Consider the following 18,734-nt stretch of genomic DNA (forward strand, 5'->3'; position numbering starts at 1 on the left):
CATTTTCCTTTTCCATATGTTTGTTTATTCAGTTTTACAATAAATACTCATTAAAGTGCAAATCAGAACAGCAACACCATGCAGTGCATAACAAGAGAAATCCAAAACCCAATCAGACACAAGAGACAGAGAGAGATGGCTGAAACGCTGTCACATTGACACACTCATGCTCAGACACACACCCTTAACCACATTTACTCTGATTCACATGTGCAGGTGCACGCACACGCATACACACACAGACACAAAGACACACATTAGGGGTATTCTGAGTTACACTAATCATAAGACCCCCACAACAAATAAATAAAGAGCACAGCTTTGCTGTTGAAAATACTCACTTTGGTACAACATGGAAAATCTGTAGTTGATTAGCCCCTCTGGTGTGTTTCCCACCTCCAGACACAGAGTAGAGTATAAGTGACTAACATGCCACTGGTAGTTGCATACAGCTGTAATACAGTACAGTACAGTACTACATCTGACAGTAAATACTGGTTATATTAGACCCAACCCATGACTGATTATCTCTAAGATAGTACACTTCATTGGTCAATATCAAGTTTTATACTGTTTTCACAAGCAGCAAGGTCCGTAATGAATTTATCACTGGCCAGACTTGGATCTTGTGTGACCAATATAGTGCACTACACATATAACAAGTCACTTCAGACACAGCAATTGAGAGTAATATGGTCAAAGAAGGCTGTTTTTTACAATAGTGTCACTGTATGCAGTTGCAGGCATTCAGCAGCAGGGGTAGAGCTTCCCTGGCATCAACGTAGATAATACAGAGGTGTATGTACAGTCACAGAGAGGACAGACAAAGCCATGCATGTGGTTTAAAGACTAACACCCCTACAAAGACATGAAAACATAATACATGTAATAAAGGGTTTCGGCAGAGTTACACAGAATTTGGCTTTTACCATTTCAACCAAAAGCCTTCATAATGCTCTCGTAAGGCAAAAATGATCAAATCCATTTCAAGCACAACCCAGACAGTAATGCTTAAAGACAGCTCTTATAACTGGGCAGAATGAGGAACTAAAATCCCAGTTCACACTTATTATTGTAGGTCCAACAAAGAAGTCAGGCAGCAACATGGCATCTGGTTTAACAGTAGTCTAGACTGTTACAGTGCAGTACAAACTATGTCTACTCCCCCATTCTCTGTGTTTTATTGAGACCAGTAGAAAGGCAACGGTCTGGTGCTCTCCATCAATATCACACCACCACTGCAAATGAACAAAACAACTCCAGAGAGAAAGATCAGAAATAAGAGAATGAGAGAGATACAGAGATTCATCTGAGCAGCACCAGCTTTCACTTTACATTCAGTCGTAAAAAAGAAAAAGAAAAAAAAAACAGAATCTTCATAGTTTTACAGCAACAATACAGGAAGTATCTCACTATGGTACAAAACGACAGGACAATGAATTCACCCTACAAGACAACCCCATTCATTTCATCAACTAAGGTTTTGTGAACATCCTCATTCATGTTGGATCTGGTTACAATCTTGCTGTGTGTGCTCCCACACAAAGACAGTGATACTGTAAACCAGAGCATCTGAAATCCGCTGGCTACAGCAAATGAGTTGTAAAGTGCAGACTGAACGGACAACAACGGCTGAAGAGAAACACACAAAGATAACCATGACCATCACTCATCACCCAACAGCTACAAGCACAATGTTTTCACGCTCATCACTCCTCTCTGATTTGCACTTTCGATCAGCTCTGCTAATGTCACAGACAAAATGGAGAGCTCAGTGGCATTAAAACTACAGCACAGATCCTCCAACTAACGAACCAGTGTTTGTCTCGTTTGTGATCAACAATAACAAACAAGACAAGATGCATATGATGCACTGTACTCTACCCCTCTGGTCTCCAATATGCACACTGGCTCATGCACACTAGTACATATGCACAAAAATGAATGTGTTTGCATTTTTAAGGCAACCGGAGAAAGGTTTCTGTGGCTTATTCTGGCCTATCGTCAGATACACACCATCTCACATGAATTTCACTAATTTGTCACTTCCTCTTATCATCGTCCCAATTCTCTATTCACACGTTATGGTTGCAGTGCCAGCTAAGATTATCGCCCTTTCTGTGAGAAGCAGCACTGGGCTTGCCTTTTGTTCAGCTTACTGTAGATGTGACTGAACGCCATGCCTGTCCTCTTGATGTTGCAGGACTGCTTGTGCTTTTTAATTGCATTCTGAGTATGCATGGCTGACCAGAATAATAACAGCTAAAAGAGCTTGCTTAACATTTGTTCAGGACTCAACTGAGGTGTAAAAGAGTCAGTGTGCATGTGTGAGTGTTTGTTCTCTGTTGCATATTTGTGATAGTCCTTGAATATAGAAAATGATGGCTGTGTGCAATTTTTTGCATTTTCTGAATCTGCAAAATCGAAGGGCAAAAGAATGCTATGTATGCACAATATCGAAGCAGTACATCTGGACAGTCCATTATTCTGCTAAAAATGAGCTGGATAATGTAGTACTTGTGAAATCACACAAGAGATGGTGTGTATCTGGGCATCGAAGCTAAATGCAGCACACAGTCAGTACCACACAGACTACTGTCATTCTGCTATCCCTCTAGCTTCACTAATCATCTACCATCTCGTCAAAAAATCAGGATAAAACTCCTTGTGTCGATTGCAGAGTTTAAATAATGTACCTACAGTGCCTAAAAAAGAAGCTCTTAAAAATAAATATGGATCTGATATCTAAATAATAATAATCCTCTATGCACGTATAAACTCTGTTATTTGGTTTGCCTTTGTCAACCTTTTGAACTAAGTAATGTGATTGTAATATAAATATATCATACATGGATAACAAAAGCTGTTTCTTTATAAAACCATATAAAACCTGAAATAAAATTTTGCATGTGCTTCCATCAGACACAGAGCTAGTGTCAGTTTTCCCACCAGGTGTCCTAATCAAGAAAACTGACTTCTAGTCTGTGTCTGAGGAAAACTCAGCAGGATGTCCCGCTGTAATGTGTTACAATGGTTGATGACATTTCAGCAGCTGATAGAGGATTGAGGGTATTTGTGGGAGGACTGACAGTGAACTTGACCTTAGTCCCAGCAAGTGTGAACTCTGACCTCTAACCTCTTGCCCTGCTGGCCTCACAGCTTTAGTTCACAGTTTGCAGTCCCAGGATCAGTTTCCACAGGCTGTGGCCAGATGTTTAAACACCTGGTCTCTGACCCCAGAACTGTGTCCAAACAAACTAAAACAAGCTATTATTCTGTTAGTCTCAATGGCCTCCTCTCTGTCTCTCTTCCCACTGAGGTGAACACCTGACCGGCATTGCTGTTCACACATCCATACAACTTTCCAGCCCATTCCAGCTGGAACAGAGATGAAGGATAGGAAAAAACAGAGAGAGGAGGTCACCCGAGACTTTTAAAAAGCTCCACACTTCCCAAATCTGTACTTGGCATGAATTCCCCACTGGCGTCCGATCAAAGGGCAAGGTTAGGGGTCAAGGGGTAAACCTCTCAGCGTGCCAGCGTGGTGATCAGACTGGCACACATTTCAAAGAAGTCCATGGTGTGGGATCCCTGGCGTGGGTTGAGCAAGGGCGTGCTACCGGACAGGGACCCTGGGAGAGAGGAACTGAGCTGGGGCAGATCCATGGCGGGGCTTGCTGAGTCGATACTCAGTCTGGGTCTGTACAGACCGGCTGTGGAGCCGGACCTCTGAGGAGTGGATGAGCCCGATTTAAAGCCAACTGCCTCAATGATGTCATCTGGAGGCAAGATGAGAAGAGGAGAGTAGGATCAGCATTCAGCAACAGAGCAGTTTATATACACTACTCACAAAAAGTTAGGGATATTCGGCTTTCAGGTGAAATTTCAGGATGAACCTAAAATGCATTATAACCTTTACAGGTGAACTTAATGTGACCTTCTGTAAACTTTAAATGCACATGTCCAACTGTTCAATGTTTCAGTACTTTTTGCACAAGTTGCTGTTCTCTAACAAGGAGCTTAACGGCAAAATTCACAACAGGTGTTTGATCCATGAATCGACCAATAAATTTCCTGGTTCAATTAGAATTGGTATTTAAACAGTCCTCCTCATCATGCTGTTCACATTTTGACATCATGAGACCAAGACGACACCTAACAATTGATCAACAGCACCTCGCCATTACGAGGCTTCAAACAGGATGTTCTCAGACGGAAGTGGCCACTGAGCTTAGAGTGTCACAGAGTGTCATCAGCAGGTTGCAACAGAGATACAGAGAGACTGGAAGAGTTACAGAAAGGCATAGAAGTGAATGTCCTTTGGCCACATCCCACACTGATGACTGCTTCATTGTGAACAGTGCCCTGCGGAACCGGATGATGAATGCCACTCAACTCCAGGTACGTTTAAGGAAGGTGAGAGGCACCCAAGTGTCACGTCAGACCATTCGAAACCGTTTACATCAGCATGGTCTGCGTGCTAGACGACCTGCAAGGGTACCTGACCACACCACCAGGCACAGGTGTCATCGTCTTGCATGGGCCAGGGAGCATTTACGCTGGACAAGGGACCAGTGGGCCTCAGTGCTGTTCTCTGATGAAAGCCGATTCATGTTGAGCAGAAATGATGGCCGCCAACGATGTTAGAGACGTCAAGGAGAGCACTATGCATCAGCCACTGTTGTCACCAGACGAGCCTTTGGTGGTGGTGGTGTTACAGTGTGGGCAGGTGTGTCTAGTCAATACAGAACTGCCCTAATGGTACAGTGACAAGCCCATACTACCTGAATAACATCATTAATCCAGTCATTGTGCCCCTGCATGAACAACACAGGCCTAATTTCATCCTCATGGACGACAATGCTCCAGCTCATCGAGGTCGCATCATTAGGGAACGGCTGCTGGAGACTGGGGTACCTCAAATGGAGTGGCCTGCACTTTCTCCAGACCTGAATCCCATAGAAAACCTATGGGATCAGCTGAGTCGCCGTGTAGAGGCTCGGAGCTCTGTACCCCAGAACCTCAATGTCCTGAGGGCCACCCTTCAAGAAGAGTGGGATGCCATACCTCAGCAGACAATAAATCGACTTGTGAACAGCATGAGACGTCGTTGTCAAGCTGTAATTGATGCTAAAGGGCACATGACAAGTTATTGAGACATTGACATTTTTTGTTGTGGTATACCCACCACTGTTGTTGGCTTTTGTTTCAAGAAATTGTTTGAGATGAGGAAATCACCAGTGCATGCTTCTACTTAAATGCCCTACTTTCATGATATAATATCACTGTAGCGTGAACTTTTTACATTTTCCATCACCCGAAAGCCAAATATCCCTAACTTTTTGTGAGTAGTGTATGTGTGTGTGTGTGTGTGTATACTTGGTAGTCTATCACCTACCGTCGATACTCTTGAAGTCGAGAAGATAAGATCTGTTGTCCACCTGGTAGAGCTGCAGACTCATCTTCACCAAGTTGCCGGTCACTGGGTTCTTCCTCCGCACACGAAGGTGGTATGGGTTCACTACCTACAAACACAAATAAAAGACCCATTTCTAAGTATGCCCACTTGTGCATCCATGCATTTGAGTTTATGTTGGCGTTCAAAGTACAGATGTCACAGGAAGCTATACTTAGGAACCAAATCAAAGCCAAAATTTTAAAAACATTACCAACACTAGTACTTCTAGTATCGGGTGTATCAATGCATGATACCTCATTCTGTAATTTTGTGTTGTTGTTTGGTGACACAAAGCTGAAAAGTTATTCTGAAGTATGCAGAACAACCCATGTTTGTTTTGGTTGTAGTTTCAATGCTCTTGTTAGCCAGCTGGTTTCCAAAACGGTGGAACTGTTTTCTGCTGTAGCAGAAACAACTCCAGTTCCAGCAGTTGTACATCCTTAAAAATACATTTTCAGCATTGTGTCGCAACTCAAAAATGTGTTGTTTTCTGGTCTGTATCAGTACTTGATTCATTTTGGTGCAGCCCACTCTCATTCTCACAACAGGGAAGGAGTTAATGGACCAAAGTTTGTGGATGTATTGTACTCGCATAGACCAACAAACACCGCTATATGGGTAAAAATCCAAACAATCACTTTAAAAGGAAGAAAGTCCGTTATCCCATTACCTTCCAATCAAAGTTGAGTTGTCTCATAGCCCTGTACACCTCAGCCATGATATCATAGGGCCTGCTTTGGCTCCTGATGCCCAGGTGCCACTTGGCCTTCTTCACTGCCAATGGTTTGGGCCGTGTGGTGTTCAAAGCATCCAGAGGACAACGTGACTTGGGGCTGTCAGCCAAGAGTGGAGGCATCCTCTCTGGGTGGGGTTTGACCCCAGGGGGCAGGGGCATGCCCTCCTCCATAAAGGAGCCCTGGGGTGGACTGGAGGCTAAGTAAAACTCACTGGCCTGGGTCATGATGCGTCGATTGTCTATGATGAGGTGGTAGGCCACTGCTAGCTGGTCCTTGATGGAAGTAAAGGAAACATAAGGTTAGGGTGCAAATGCTAAAAGTAATAGTATTTCCATACAATCACACGTCACTTTGCTAATCTCTACTGTTGACTGATATACAGTACAGTGGCTTCACGATCTACTGATTTCTATTCTCACACACCTGCACATCTGTAGTAAATTACAAAATAAATTACTGTTTGATTTAAATACAGTACACTACATAAAATATAATGTAAAACTTCCAAAACCTCTCAAGGTAAGCTATTCACTTTACTACACACATTAGACCCACACTGTAAGTGCATAACCATGTATGACCCTGTCTGCCTGCTGTCTGCAGCTCATCAAAGTCATTATTTATTTGTCAAAATGTGTAGCCATAACTGGCCAATTAAACAGACTCAGCATTTAAACAAATTTATCAAGTTTTATGGTAATTCAAATTATATTTAGGCTATAGCCTGGAACAGTATTGTGCTGCTTACAAATACATCACATACAAAGCAATATGAGCTAAGCAACAGCTTGGCAGTGGTTCAAGAACATTTCTAAAAAAAAAAAAAAAAAAATACCTCAGCTTCATTTTATTTATTTACTTATTTTTCCATATATTTTCATGTATGACAAACCCCAAAATGAACACTGTAAGAGGGCTACATGGTTACAAAAAGCAAATTATTTAAACAACATTTGTATTGGGATGATTCTGTCCCAAGCTCTTTGATCTATATAAGCAGCTGATCAATGTGTCTTTGATCACTAGAGGCGGTTTCCTCTGTAACACAACAGTAATTTAACTTTTACACTTGAACGCTTTTACATTTGCTGTCCTTCATCCCCAGTGTCAGGTAAACCTTTCCTCGGAAAAATCCTCTGCTGTATACAAGAAGTAATTTGTTTTATGTTTCTAGCAACAACAACTACAGTTTGTTTGGAACAAATAGAAGAACTGGATAGTCAGCATGGGCAGTGACAGACACCAAAACAAAGAAAAATACCTACAGATTCTCAAACAGAAAATCCAAGAAAAAGTGTCACTTCACTGGAAACACTATTTGATTGACAAGCATACCAATGACTCACTTCAATATTACAACAACCACAATTCGATAAACAAAGACTACATTGTAGAAGCATTGTAGAACCCACAAGCTGTCATTATGGGACACCACCACACCAGTGCCTATTCAGACTTGCTACTTGTCAACTGAACATGAAAACAACAGATGATACACACATTACCATGATCAGCATTTGTTTTGTCATTGGCAGTTTCACTAAGACACACAGTGAGGAAGGAATCATATATAGAAGGAAAAAAAAACACAATGAGAACTAGGCTACTACAAAACAACAACGAAGATGGATAGCTTAAATCAACTGCAAAGACATCAAGGCAGGCAGCATCTGTATGATTTCATATTCAGTAAGAGATTTTATAGCTTTCCAAATATAAGGCTTACTATCCAGATAAAACTCTAGACAAACATGACACTTTAGAGTCTAGACAAAGAACTATCTGGATATAACTACCATGCAAGTTATACTGGTTTTGGTTTTATATATAAGACAATAATGAACAATTTATAATACTTATAAGAGTGTTTTATTATACATTATTCAGAACTTTGTGGTGAGCATATGAATTTAGAACAGCAATTACACTTGAGCAAGGTGTGTGCATTAGATGATTTTAACTAACACACATAGCCAATCAACAAGTATTCCCCCAAACCATGGTATAAGGTAATCTGTACCTCAACAGATCAAAAATATGTGTTGTGAACATACCTGTGGGTCTCCACTGTAAAGGCTGGTTATGACCTCCGACTCGGTGCTTTCAAACTTCTCACACACCTCTTTGACGGCCTCCTCATCCAGGACTGTGGCATCGTAAGATGGATCCTCAGGGAACAGGTAGCCTGGCAGGTCCTGCTTAAACCACTCATGCTCCCTGACAGAGGATCAGAGAAGGAACCAGTCCGTTCAAAATACAACTGCTGTCAAGTCATAACTCTAAACTGTGGAAGCAAACCCAGTCATGATCAGGTTAATTTCAAAATGCCGTGCACTATGTGCTGCTTATCTTTATTAGTGCCTTGAAACATCTTGTTGATTATTAAGGATTAATCGGTGATTCTCAAGAGGTACTCCTTGCTCTTACACCCTCATCATTTGCTTGGTCCCACTTTTCTCAATCAGAACATTTTTTTTTTTTCCAGTGGCAATGCTGAAAATTTATGAAATTTAAATATTTTCTGAGGTAACAGGGGTACTACATCACGAAATGATGGTATTTGTTCCATTAATTGATTCCATAGAATCAAAACAGAAATAACTTATAGTTTAAAAAATTGCCACAGAAGATAAAAGATGGTAGATTCTACATTACACAAAGAGGGGTCAGTACCGGATGTCTTTGATGGTGGCTCTCTTCAAAGGGTCCACTTGCAGCATAAGCATCAGCAGCGAGGCCACAGAGCGGGTCAGGTACTCTGGGATGTAGAAAACTCCTCCTCTGATCTTCTTAAACAATGTGGGGACATGCTCATCATCAAAGGGCAGAGTGCCACACAGTAGGGCATATAAGATCACCCCGCAGCTCCAGATGTCCACCTCTGGGCCTGCATACAGCCTGGCAGCAAGAAACAAATAAAAGATCCACACAAAACACGCAAGTATTGTCTGTGCAAAAGCAAAACCTGGCATGCAGAAGTGGAGATATGCATGTACACACACCTTCCTGAGATGACCTCTGGAGCAGCGTAATTGGGTGAGCCACAGCTTGTCCTCAGGAACTCTCCATCTGACATCATGTTTGACAGTCCTGTTGGCCAACCACAGAGCAAGGACACACTAACTCCCTTCTGTTTTACTCTGATATACATACACACTATCGAAGTTCATTTTCCTCCATGCATTTATCATATAATATTATTGTATTATTACTCTCCTGTCTTTTATATAGGCATAGTAAAATGAAAATGGGCAGAGAGTTGGGCACAGTCACACAGTGTGGCAGGAAGAGGCTAGGAGTTACGCACTGTGGGCATCAATGATATCTTTATCCGCCTTTACCCGCCAAGTCTCTAAGCCCTAAACACAAAGCTCATCTAATTGGATGAGCCTCAGTCTGCCTGCCAGGGCCGTATCCATAAGCTAAACACCAGCCGCTCTCCCACATCCTGACCTTCCCCTTTATCTCTTATCCCCCTTCCTTCAGCTTTCTCTCACTGTTCACCAGTGTCGATTGCTCTTAGCCAAAACATTTCTCCTGCTGTGCCCCCCTGCCCGTCCCCCTCTTTCCCTCCCTATCAGATGACACTGGGCCTCAAGGCTTCCTGCCAGAGTTGATATGAGACCTGCCTGTTGCTAGGAGACCTCTCTCCACCCCACACGCCCCGCTGGGTACAAGGCCTTCGCATGTTTAAGAAGATCTTTCACTGTTTCATGGTCATATTGCATCAGGCTCTATCTCTGAACCAATCAACCAGAATAATTACTGAGCCACTGATAAGGAACTGAATTTGGTGGGCAATTTTCTCTAATTTAATAATCAGGTTCGCACACAGGTAAATTATTGTGATTTTCACACTTTCCCTAAAGTGTAACATTAATAAGGGCATGTCATACCTTCTAGCTCTCGAACTACCACTTGACTCTATTCAAGCTTCCTATTTACCTCGTGTTTTCAACTCACCTTTAGTCTGAACTCTGCCTCTTTCTAATTTGCACTCATGAATATATTCTGATTTTATGCTATCTCCTCTCTAATAGTCTCAAATTTCTCTTTTTCTAGAAGACCAGTCCATCCCTATTTCCCTCTACCTGAAATGCCCATCGCTCCAAAGTCTCTGAGGATCTTACCAAAGTCAGCTATCTTGGCGTTCTTGCTGGCATCCAACAGCACATTCTCAGGTTTGAGGTCTCTGTGGACCACCATGTGTCTGTGACAGTAGTCCACTGCTGAGATAATCTGCTGGAAAAGACGACGAGCCTCTGTGTCCTCCACCTGTAGGAGACATTACAATATGAATGGAAAGTGTAATATGAGCAATGGAGTGTGCTTGTGCAAAGGATTTTGTGGAATGGCATAATAGAGTTCTACAGCTGCTATTAACTTCTCCACTAGAGCTCCTCAGTGCCCCGCAGTAGCAGACTAGCCATTCAGAGAATTTCTCTGAACTGAATTTATGTAACTGCATGAATAAGAAGCAGCATGTTGCCCAAAAAGAGCATATGTGGTCCGTCAACCTTCACTGAACAAACACAACTTCTAAAAAAGTCATGCCACAAAGTGCAAATAGTAGCATGCAGTAACAAGTAGATAAGAGCCAAAATAAAAGCAGCACCAACATAAAGAGTCTCAACAGACCACCACAAGCTGCCAAGCTTCGAATTCCAAAACATCCCTTAATTGGTGTTTTGCTGATGGTAGCAAAATACTACCAACAGACATTGCTCCATAATTTCCCATGACTGCTCTACTGCAGTTGTGTTCTGGTGTCTGAGCCAACCATGGCATATGGACAGCTACTTTGCATCATTTTTATGTTCAGCAAAACACTGAGTGACTAGTGGTATCCAGTGCATGGAGACTTAAATCTACCACTGAATAAACAGATGAAGAATCTTACCCGTCCATGTTTGCAGATGTAGTCAAACAGCTCGCCTCCAGACACGTACTCCATCACCATGAAGAAGTCTGTGGGTGTACTTATCACCTGGTACCTTACACACATACAAATACACATTTGCATTAGTATATTTGTGAACACATACCACTGACTGACTGTTAACCTTTCAGCCTCCAACAAACTATAAATGTTAGGACTTCTTCCTGTCTCCCTGGTCTTGTGATGACATTTGACCCCTTCTCTCCTTTTATCCTTCCGAGGAACCAAATGCCTTTACAAGGACAGAAATATATCAACACATGCACATGGCCACAAACAAACAAAGAGGTTCGGCTAGGCTGTGATATACGGCTTGTTGGGTATATACATTGTTTTCATAAAGGTCAGATATATTAAAATCCAGGCACAGTCTCATAAATAGCTGCTCCTGGGAGATTCTGCTCTTCATCACAATCTGTTCACTGGCTTGAGTCTTGTAAAGCTGGCTGTAGCTGAGTATGGGCAAAAGACACAAACACAAAATCATAATATCTCCTCTTTCTCTTTCACACACACACACACACACACACACACACACACACACACAGAAACAAAAAAAAAAAAAAATTAAGGAGACAACACAACAACAGTGGAACCACTTGAGGGAAATTCTAACACATTTGTTCTACTTCATCCCCTCGCCTCCTGGTTACACAAACAGAGCCAATGCATCTTTCAGTGGCTGCACTGCTCCGTTTCTACAGCCTAAAACCATCTGTGAATGAGTGAGCATCGACTGTTTATGTGCTTATACTGAGTGTGCGCGTCAGTGTTTATGTCTGCGTATGTGTGTGAGAAAGTGTGTTTCCCCACTGCTCCGGCCCTGTTCAGATAGTAGGCACTTGCAGCCTGAGAGCTCACATATCTGCCATAGCTCACAGTGTCACAGTGGGCTAACCCTAACCCTGGCCTAAAAATAACACAAAGACTGTGGAGAGAGACAGACACAGACTGACCAGGAAAAAGGGAGGCAAGACATGGGAGAGAGAGAAAGAGAGACAGAGAGAAGTCAGGGTCAAGAAAAGGTAGAGAAGAGACGAGGCACCTGGAAATGGAAAGGGATTTAGCTATGCAGGAATTAGTGCAACTTCTATCCCCTTAGCTGGAGATTTGTGCGAACCAAAACAGATCCCTTTATCTCCCTCCAGGCCAGTGTGAGTCTATGTCTTTGTGTGCATGTGCGCGCGCGCGCGTGTGTGTGTGTGTGTGTGTGCGTGTGTTCTGCCTCCTGGTAACCCTGCAGGCATGCTCAGTATAGCGCAGCTGTAGTAAACAAACGTAGGGACAAGCTCAGAGCAAACGTGACACAGCACAGGGCTGACAACACAGCAGCTGCTAATTTAATAGAGACTCGTCTATGTCCTGATGGAAGATGTTGGCACTGCAAATAGCCTTAAAAGCGATAGAAAGATGCGATTTTCTTTCCCCACTCACAGCTTGATGATGTGTGGGTGTCTGAACAGTTTGAGATTCTGGATCTCCCGCTTAATCTTCCCCACGACATCGAGGCTGCGGATCTTCTGTCTGTTCAGGATCTTCACAGCCACTTTATGGCCTGTTAGCTGATGCTCCCCAACTAAACATAAAAGAATACAGATACGAGGCACTTATGAAACACACATAGGAAGTTTATGCATAAGCAAAATATGTATGCATGCCCAGAAAAGGGAGAGAAAAATCAAAGAGAAAGAGAGAGTATGTTCTGGTTTGGAGACCTGTTCGATTTAACAGGCTATGCTTTGTGAATAAATTATGACTTTCAGGAAAAACGTCTTTACATATGACATGTTAAGGCTTGATGTGGCCTTGTTTGTTTCCACTCAACAAAAGCAAACTGGTTGTTCAGAGTGCCTGAACTATAAGTTGTGCTTGAGCTTAGTTTGTGTAGCTACACTGTCACTGTCAAACACAATTCAAAGCCAGACTTCACAGGTTGCACGCAATCAGTGAAGCAGCAAATAAACTTGTGAAACCATTATACCTTCCTACATGGGCACCATCATAAGCCATCTTCTTTACGAACAGAAATCAAGTTCATTTTCATAGAAGCACTGATTTATGTCATTTCAAACAGAGAACACTGTTTGCATAATTTGTATAAATCTCAGTGCACTGATTTTTTTTTATTTTTATTTATTTATTTTGTTTTACACTATTTTACCTCGTGTAAAAAAGGTGGGTACAGAGAGTTGAGATGGGATTACCCTCCTCTAACGTTACATACCTCAAGCTGCGCATGAGAAAGAGGCGGGGTGAGAATGGAGTTAAAATCCCACAAGGTCATGCAAGACAGCTCGAAAACTGTAGCCGAGGAAACTGATACAAAAAGCATGCCATGCCACTTTGGCAAACTTTACGCTTGTGTGGCTTGCGGCCGACTTTGTAGGCGCTTGCCGCCGACGGACAAAGAGATAACATATCGGACCAGACCGTGTTGTTGATAACCAGTTAACGTTAAGCACGGACGGTGGGTTTCGGTCTTCACAGATGTCCTTTGCGGCCAGCAGGACAGTGAAACCTTGAGCACCGAAGTCATCAGCCGTTACACGGTAGTAATGCAAGCATGGCTGTCTGCCTCCGTGCAGCCATCGTCCCCAGGTAATTACACATCTCATTGCTGATAACAGAGCGGTGCAGATATGGGGCTTCGGTGAAAGAATTTGCCTTTCAAGCGGCCGCATTCTCAAAACACATTTACGCCACAATTCCATTCGCTTCCCGGCTCTGTCCGCACTGCTACGCAAACTACGTAGTGACCACCGGCAAGTTCAACGCTGTCGGGGGAAAGGTACACCGATTTCTTCGTTATTACTAGCATAACTACAGCGCACACATTCTGCTCGACGTGAGACAAAAACATGACTTAACTCTTTACTTTCCCGAAGGTCCCCACTCCCAGCGTGTCGCCGAGGATGTAATGGCCGATCTTTACCCTGCCTTCGTGTTTCTGTTGCCGCTCTGCCATCTTCTCAGTTACCAACGGCCAAGCTCGCGCGGTGTGTTGGATGTGCCTGCCTGCCTGCCTGTGGGGCGCGCGGAGGGGCGGGGCACTTCGCTCACACAGCAAGACCCCACCGACGAAAACACACACTGTCAGATTTGTAGGGAATGTCTCTAGGCTAAGCACGGAGGGGCTTTAGGAGGCCAGATATTATTTGCTGGCGAACTGTACAGCCTATTCTGCAAGCCCGGATTATCCCACTGGCAGCGTCTGGGGAGGCGATGGGAACTTGTATTGCCATTCTCACTTGACAATCTACCATCTGCCTTATCAGCCAGCTGCCCAGTCCCAGTCAGACTGGTTAGGCAAATCACAGAGGAACTGCTTAATGTTTGCAATGTTTTCAACAGGACCTTTCCCATTGACAGTATTGCATTACCGTGTACCCCATGACCTCATGCCCTGTTGGTAATGGGCACATGCTGATTTCCTGTTTAATTTCATGCAGAACAATATATATTTTTGCAGCAGTCTGTACCATGCCTGTTCATCCCCAGTGACTTATGTTTTTCTCTAACTGAGATTGCCCAGTAGAGCATCCTGCAACTTTGGGCCTAGCCCCCCTGTTACCTTCAAATTTACATCAAAGTTCTTGTGGGAATCATGTTTTCCCCCCTGCAATTTCACATTAACTATCAGTGGTTCTCTCACTAGTACAGGCGTGGTTATGTTAGGTGAGGGCCCTAAGGCAGAGGGAAGTTTTTTTGATGAATGGCACCTTATAGTTCCTCTGTGTCATCCAAAACAACTTAAAACAAATTTGTGTAAAATCCTGATGTTTTATTCAGCTAAAAAAGCAACACCAGTGTACACAAAATGTGTATAAGACACTGACAGCATATCATCATGTTAGTTTTATGTTTATCCAGTTGTCCCCATTAAATTTGGAAAAGTCATTGAATATGAAGCAAAAAATATTAATCATGTATTTAGAGACGTCAAAGGTAATAGGAGGACTAGACCATCAGCCTACACATTGGAAATTAAATGCCTTTTGCAAACACATACTGTAATCTAGATGCATGTCTCTGCTGTTAAAATGAACACTGCAGCCAAAGATTCACTTGCCCACGCTCAGCCAGCATGCAAAGGTAAATAGTGGCAAAATAGGGGTGGGAATAATGCCAGGAGACTGAGGACTGATTGATGGTAGAGTATATCTCAGTTCTTACTGTGAATGTAGATGCAGAAAACAAGCGAGATTATAGTTCTGGCATTGCATAGAACTTGGTAGAAATCAGTTGTGTTTATTTGATAAAGCTCACTCATATTGCCATGCTTAATGAATGTAGGTGATATGTTTTGCATCATACCTGGGGTTATGGTTATAGCAATGCTTACAACAGCCCATTACTGGGCATTTGAGTCTCCTGTATATGGCCATGAAGTTTTTTCCCCGTTTTGTTGGCTTTTGTCTTTAGTCTTTATTTATTGAGGGAAAAGGTGCTGTACCTGTAAAACAAGCTAATAGTTTTTGACATGGCCCTCATAAAATTGTCCACTGCACTCCAACAGCCATGACTGCAGGATAAAATAAGCAGGTAAAGGAATTTTAGCTGAGGAGTTAATAGATGGATGGATGACTTGCAGATAAGATGAAGTTGTTCATATTTTCACCACTAGATGGCAGACAGAGCTTAGCTAATCACAGTTACAGATTTTTCTGATTGCTGGACACATTTCTTTAATTTTTTTCTGTTTTCCAAAACTCTAAACACAAATACAAAACTGCACACTCATCTTCACAAACTTCAAACTTCCACGTTAAAATCAAACACTTCACTCAAAACCATGTAATCCTCCAACTAAACCAAACTTTGCCCTCAGACATAACTCACAAGCCATCAGATACATTACATAGCAACCATTACACAATGGTGAGATCAATTGAAAACACTGCTGTAAAAACCTGGTAGGCTAATGGTGCTTTTTACTCTTTACATGATGAACATGATATAAACACGCAACACATGTATACATTTTCAAAATTTGTACTGTTGAGTGAAAAAGTTAAAAATACTTAAAAAATATGCAATTACTGTAACTGACAAAGACCACAGACAACAGTAAAATAAATCCCACATATTTACCAATATAAACTAATGGAGGAAAAAGTTTTAAATAAGGAAAGAAATTGCATTTTCTCTCCGGCATCACCCTGTCTTTGGGTTTGTTCAGGTCAGAGACTCTCATCAGCATCACAAGCAGAGGGGAAAACGGCTCGTATGTGTTATCCATCCTTCATATCTAGAATGGCCTGGAGGAAGTGAACACAGATGAAAGACCTTCCACCACCATGCTGAATAATAATAATAAAAAAAACTCTATCAGGTTAAGGAGTGGAGCCTATGCAGGGAGACAGATGTTGCTACATCTTGGGTTTTTAGTGAACCAGTCACTAAGCAGAGGAAACCAGGGGAAACTGATGTTGTCCCAGGTGACAACTTAGCGTGGCTGCACTGGTTGTCCCTCTGGTCTTGTCAAATCCTGAGATTCTGATTGGTGTGTGAACAGTTTTGACTTGTAGTGTTGAAATGTGAAGTGAAGAAAAGTGTGATCGCTGGGTTCCTGCTGTGATTGCTTAAATTAATGATACTGACTGCCAGTGCTTTCAAAATGAACACATGGTGCAGCCAGTAATAAATGAAAAGATTTGTGTATAGAGTTTTTTTTTTTTTTTTTTTTTTTTTTTCACAAAAGTTTAACAAATCTGGATAATGTGTGAAAACAGGGGAATAGTGTTTATAGTTTTGAGGAATGTGTATGTCTTTTGGTAGATGGCATTATGGTTTGGGATGTTTAGTTAATAGGCCCAGTTATGATGTGGAAACAACTGAGAAAATTTGTAAATAGGCTTTTACCCAAGAAGTAGCTTCTACTGGATAGTGCATGTAAGGCTTATAGGCCAGGCCTTCACTCAGACTGCAAAGTTACGGTGGAGCTGGTGCATGAACTTTCTCGAAACAAAGATGTGTCTATGTCTATGACTTCAGCATATTTTGAAAGGCTACACATGGCCACCATGTGTCCACTCATATGTCAAAGCAAACACGTTTACAGTTAAGGAAGTAACTTACATTGCATTTTTACTACTGTTAACAGTAAAATGTCTATTTAATATTTGTGTAGTGTCTTTTTTTTAATACAGTGGTGTGTTACCACTGTTTTATAGAGCAGCAAGCCACAAGAGCACAGGCTTCTACGCCCCTCTTATCACTGTAAGGCACGTCCTCTTGTGGCTTATCACATAATAAAATAATTGGTATAGGACCAAAAGATACAGTTGAGTCTAGGATTTTTTTTTTTTTTTCTTTCTCAGTACAGTTGTTACACAACAGTACAAGCATTGGACAAAAACACTGTAAAGCAAACATAATGCAACTATTTTTCCCTGCTTTTTTCATGAATAGCCCATATCCTTTCTGAATGTTTGAATTAAATGCCCAGAACAATGACATTCTTTTTTACGGGCACATTTTCAGTTGTGAATATTAAACTTAATTATCAGTAAATGTAAGCTGAATGTTCAGTAAATCAAAAAATGTGAAAAAGTGAGAGTGAAGGTGGTCAGTTAAAAATGTTGAGGTGTTTCTGCACAGATTGCGTATGAGTGGTGCCAAAATAAATGTAAAAGTGTGCAACTGTACTCTTAACAAAAATTGATATCAATTGTTTGTTTGTTTGTTTGTTCATTTATCTAAAGTGCAGTGAGTAATGACTAGCAAAATAAACCTTAATAGGAATATAGGAATTTAAGAATTCCACTAAATAAAAATAAATAAAAAACAAACAAACAAACAAAAACATATCAAATAACACTATTATGAGACATTATGGGACCAAAACTATACATTTTCTCCTAATATATTTTTTTCATGATATGAAGTGTTGTCACACTATCCCGTTGAATAAAAGATCGAACAACGCTATTGTTACTGTCAGGGTACAGAGAAAGGTGTTGTTTTCCCCCCACAGTAGTGCGAGAGGTATTCACCAACCTGAAGCTCTCAGTGCGCCTGTCGTACCGCGCGTAACCGCTAGGTGCGCTGTAGATTCGCGCTCCGCAGCCCTACTGGTCCCCAGTCTGAGAAAGTTTTCCATGGAGGGATGGAGGTGATTACCCTCCGCTAGCAGAGGGAAGAGGGCTGAGCCTTGAAGCTGTTGAGGGAGCTTGAAGAGAGCAGGGGGAGGAGGAGAGGAAGGATTGATATAACAAGAGCGGCTCTTGGTGCGGAGCGCTATTCTCACTCACTTCAAGCCTTTGAACCGAGACTGGAAAGGGGGAGCGGGCTTTCCATTCAGCTCAAACAACTTTTATTTCTTGTACCAGTGGCGCGAGTCGGGCCTTTTAAAGACTGTTCAGTGTCGTAGAGAAGATTCAGATTTTCTTCTAATTATTTTTTTTTTCTTAACGAGAAATACGAGCCAACGGGACATCGACATATCTGCAACTTTACGAGACCTCTGAGTTGGGAAGTTTGTTCCCAATTGCATGACATTTCTGCGCCGGCTTCTCCTTTTACGCACTGTGAAATTGATAGAGTTTCTTCACATACAGCGGTGGTGCGGGATTTTGAACTGAAAACGGGGAGTTCTCAA

General features: G+C 42.1%; 1 protein-coding gene across 1 annotated transcript; it reads right to left on the reverse strand.

Annotated features, from left to right (window-relative positions):
• Positions 1–24: 24 nt before the first annotated feature.
• Positions 25–14,114, reverse strand: prkaa2 (protein kinase, AMP-activated, alpha 2 catalytic subunit). Its single transcript, XM_030049346.1, has 10 exons — positions 14,003–14,114; positions 12,569–12,710; positions 11,096–11,189; positions 10,326–10,470; positions 9,198–9,285; positions 8,869–9,093; positions 8,250–8,412; positions 6,129–6,467; positions 5,399–5,525; positions 25–3,779 (listed from the first exon to the last, which is right to left on the reverse strand). Exons 1-10 carry the CDS (start codon positions 14,097–14,099, stop codon positions 3,529–3,531), a joined length of 1,671 nt encoding a protein of 556 aa, XP_029905206.1. The 5' UTR covers positions 14,100–14,114; the 3' UTR covers positions 25–3,528.
• Between the last annotated feature and the right edge of the window lie 4,620 nt (positions 14,115–18,734).

This window comes from Myripristis murdjan, chromosome 4 (genome assembly GCF_902150065.1).
Source record: "Myripristis murdjan chromosome 4, fMyrMur1.1, whole genome shotgun sequence".
NCBI classification, from domain to species: Eukaryota; Metazoa; Chordata; class Actinopteri; order Holocentriformes; family Holocentridae; genus Myripristis; species Myripristis murdjan.

Excerpts from the sequence above, each read along its gene's own strand:
- prkaa2 (XM_030049346.1), bottom strand. The coding sequence starts at position 14,099 with ATGGCAGAGCGGCAACAGAAACACGAAGGCAGGGTAAAGATCGGCCAT. Across the intron at positions 8,413-8,868 it reads GCCACCATCAAAGACATCCG|GGAGCATGAGTGGTTTAAGC; the intron begins GTACTGACCCCT and ends ATCCTCTGTCAG. Across the intron at positions 5,526-6,128 it reads AACTCAACTTTGATTGGAAG|GTAGTGAACCCATACCACCT; the intron begins GTAATGGGATAA and ends TTGTGTTTGTAG.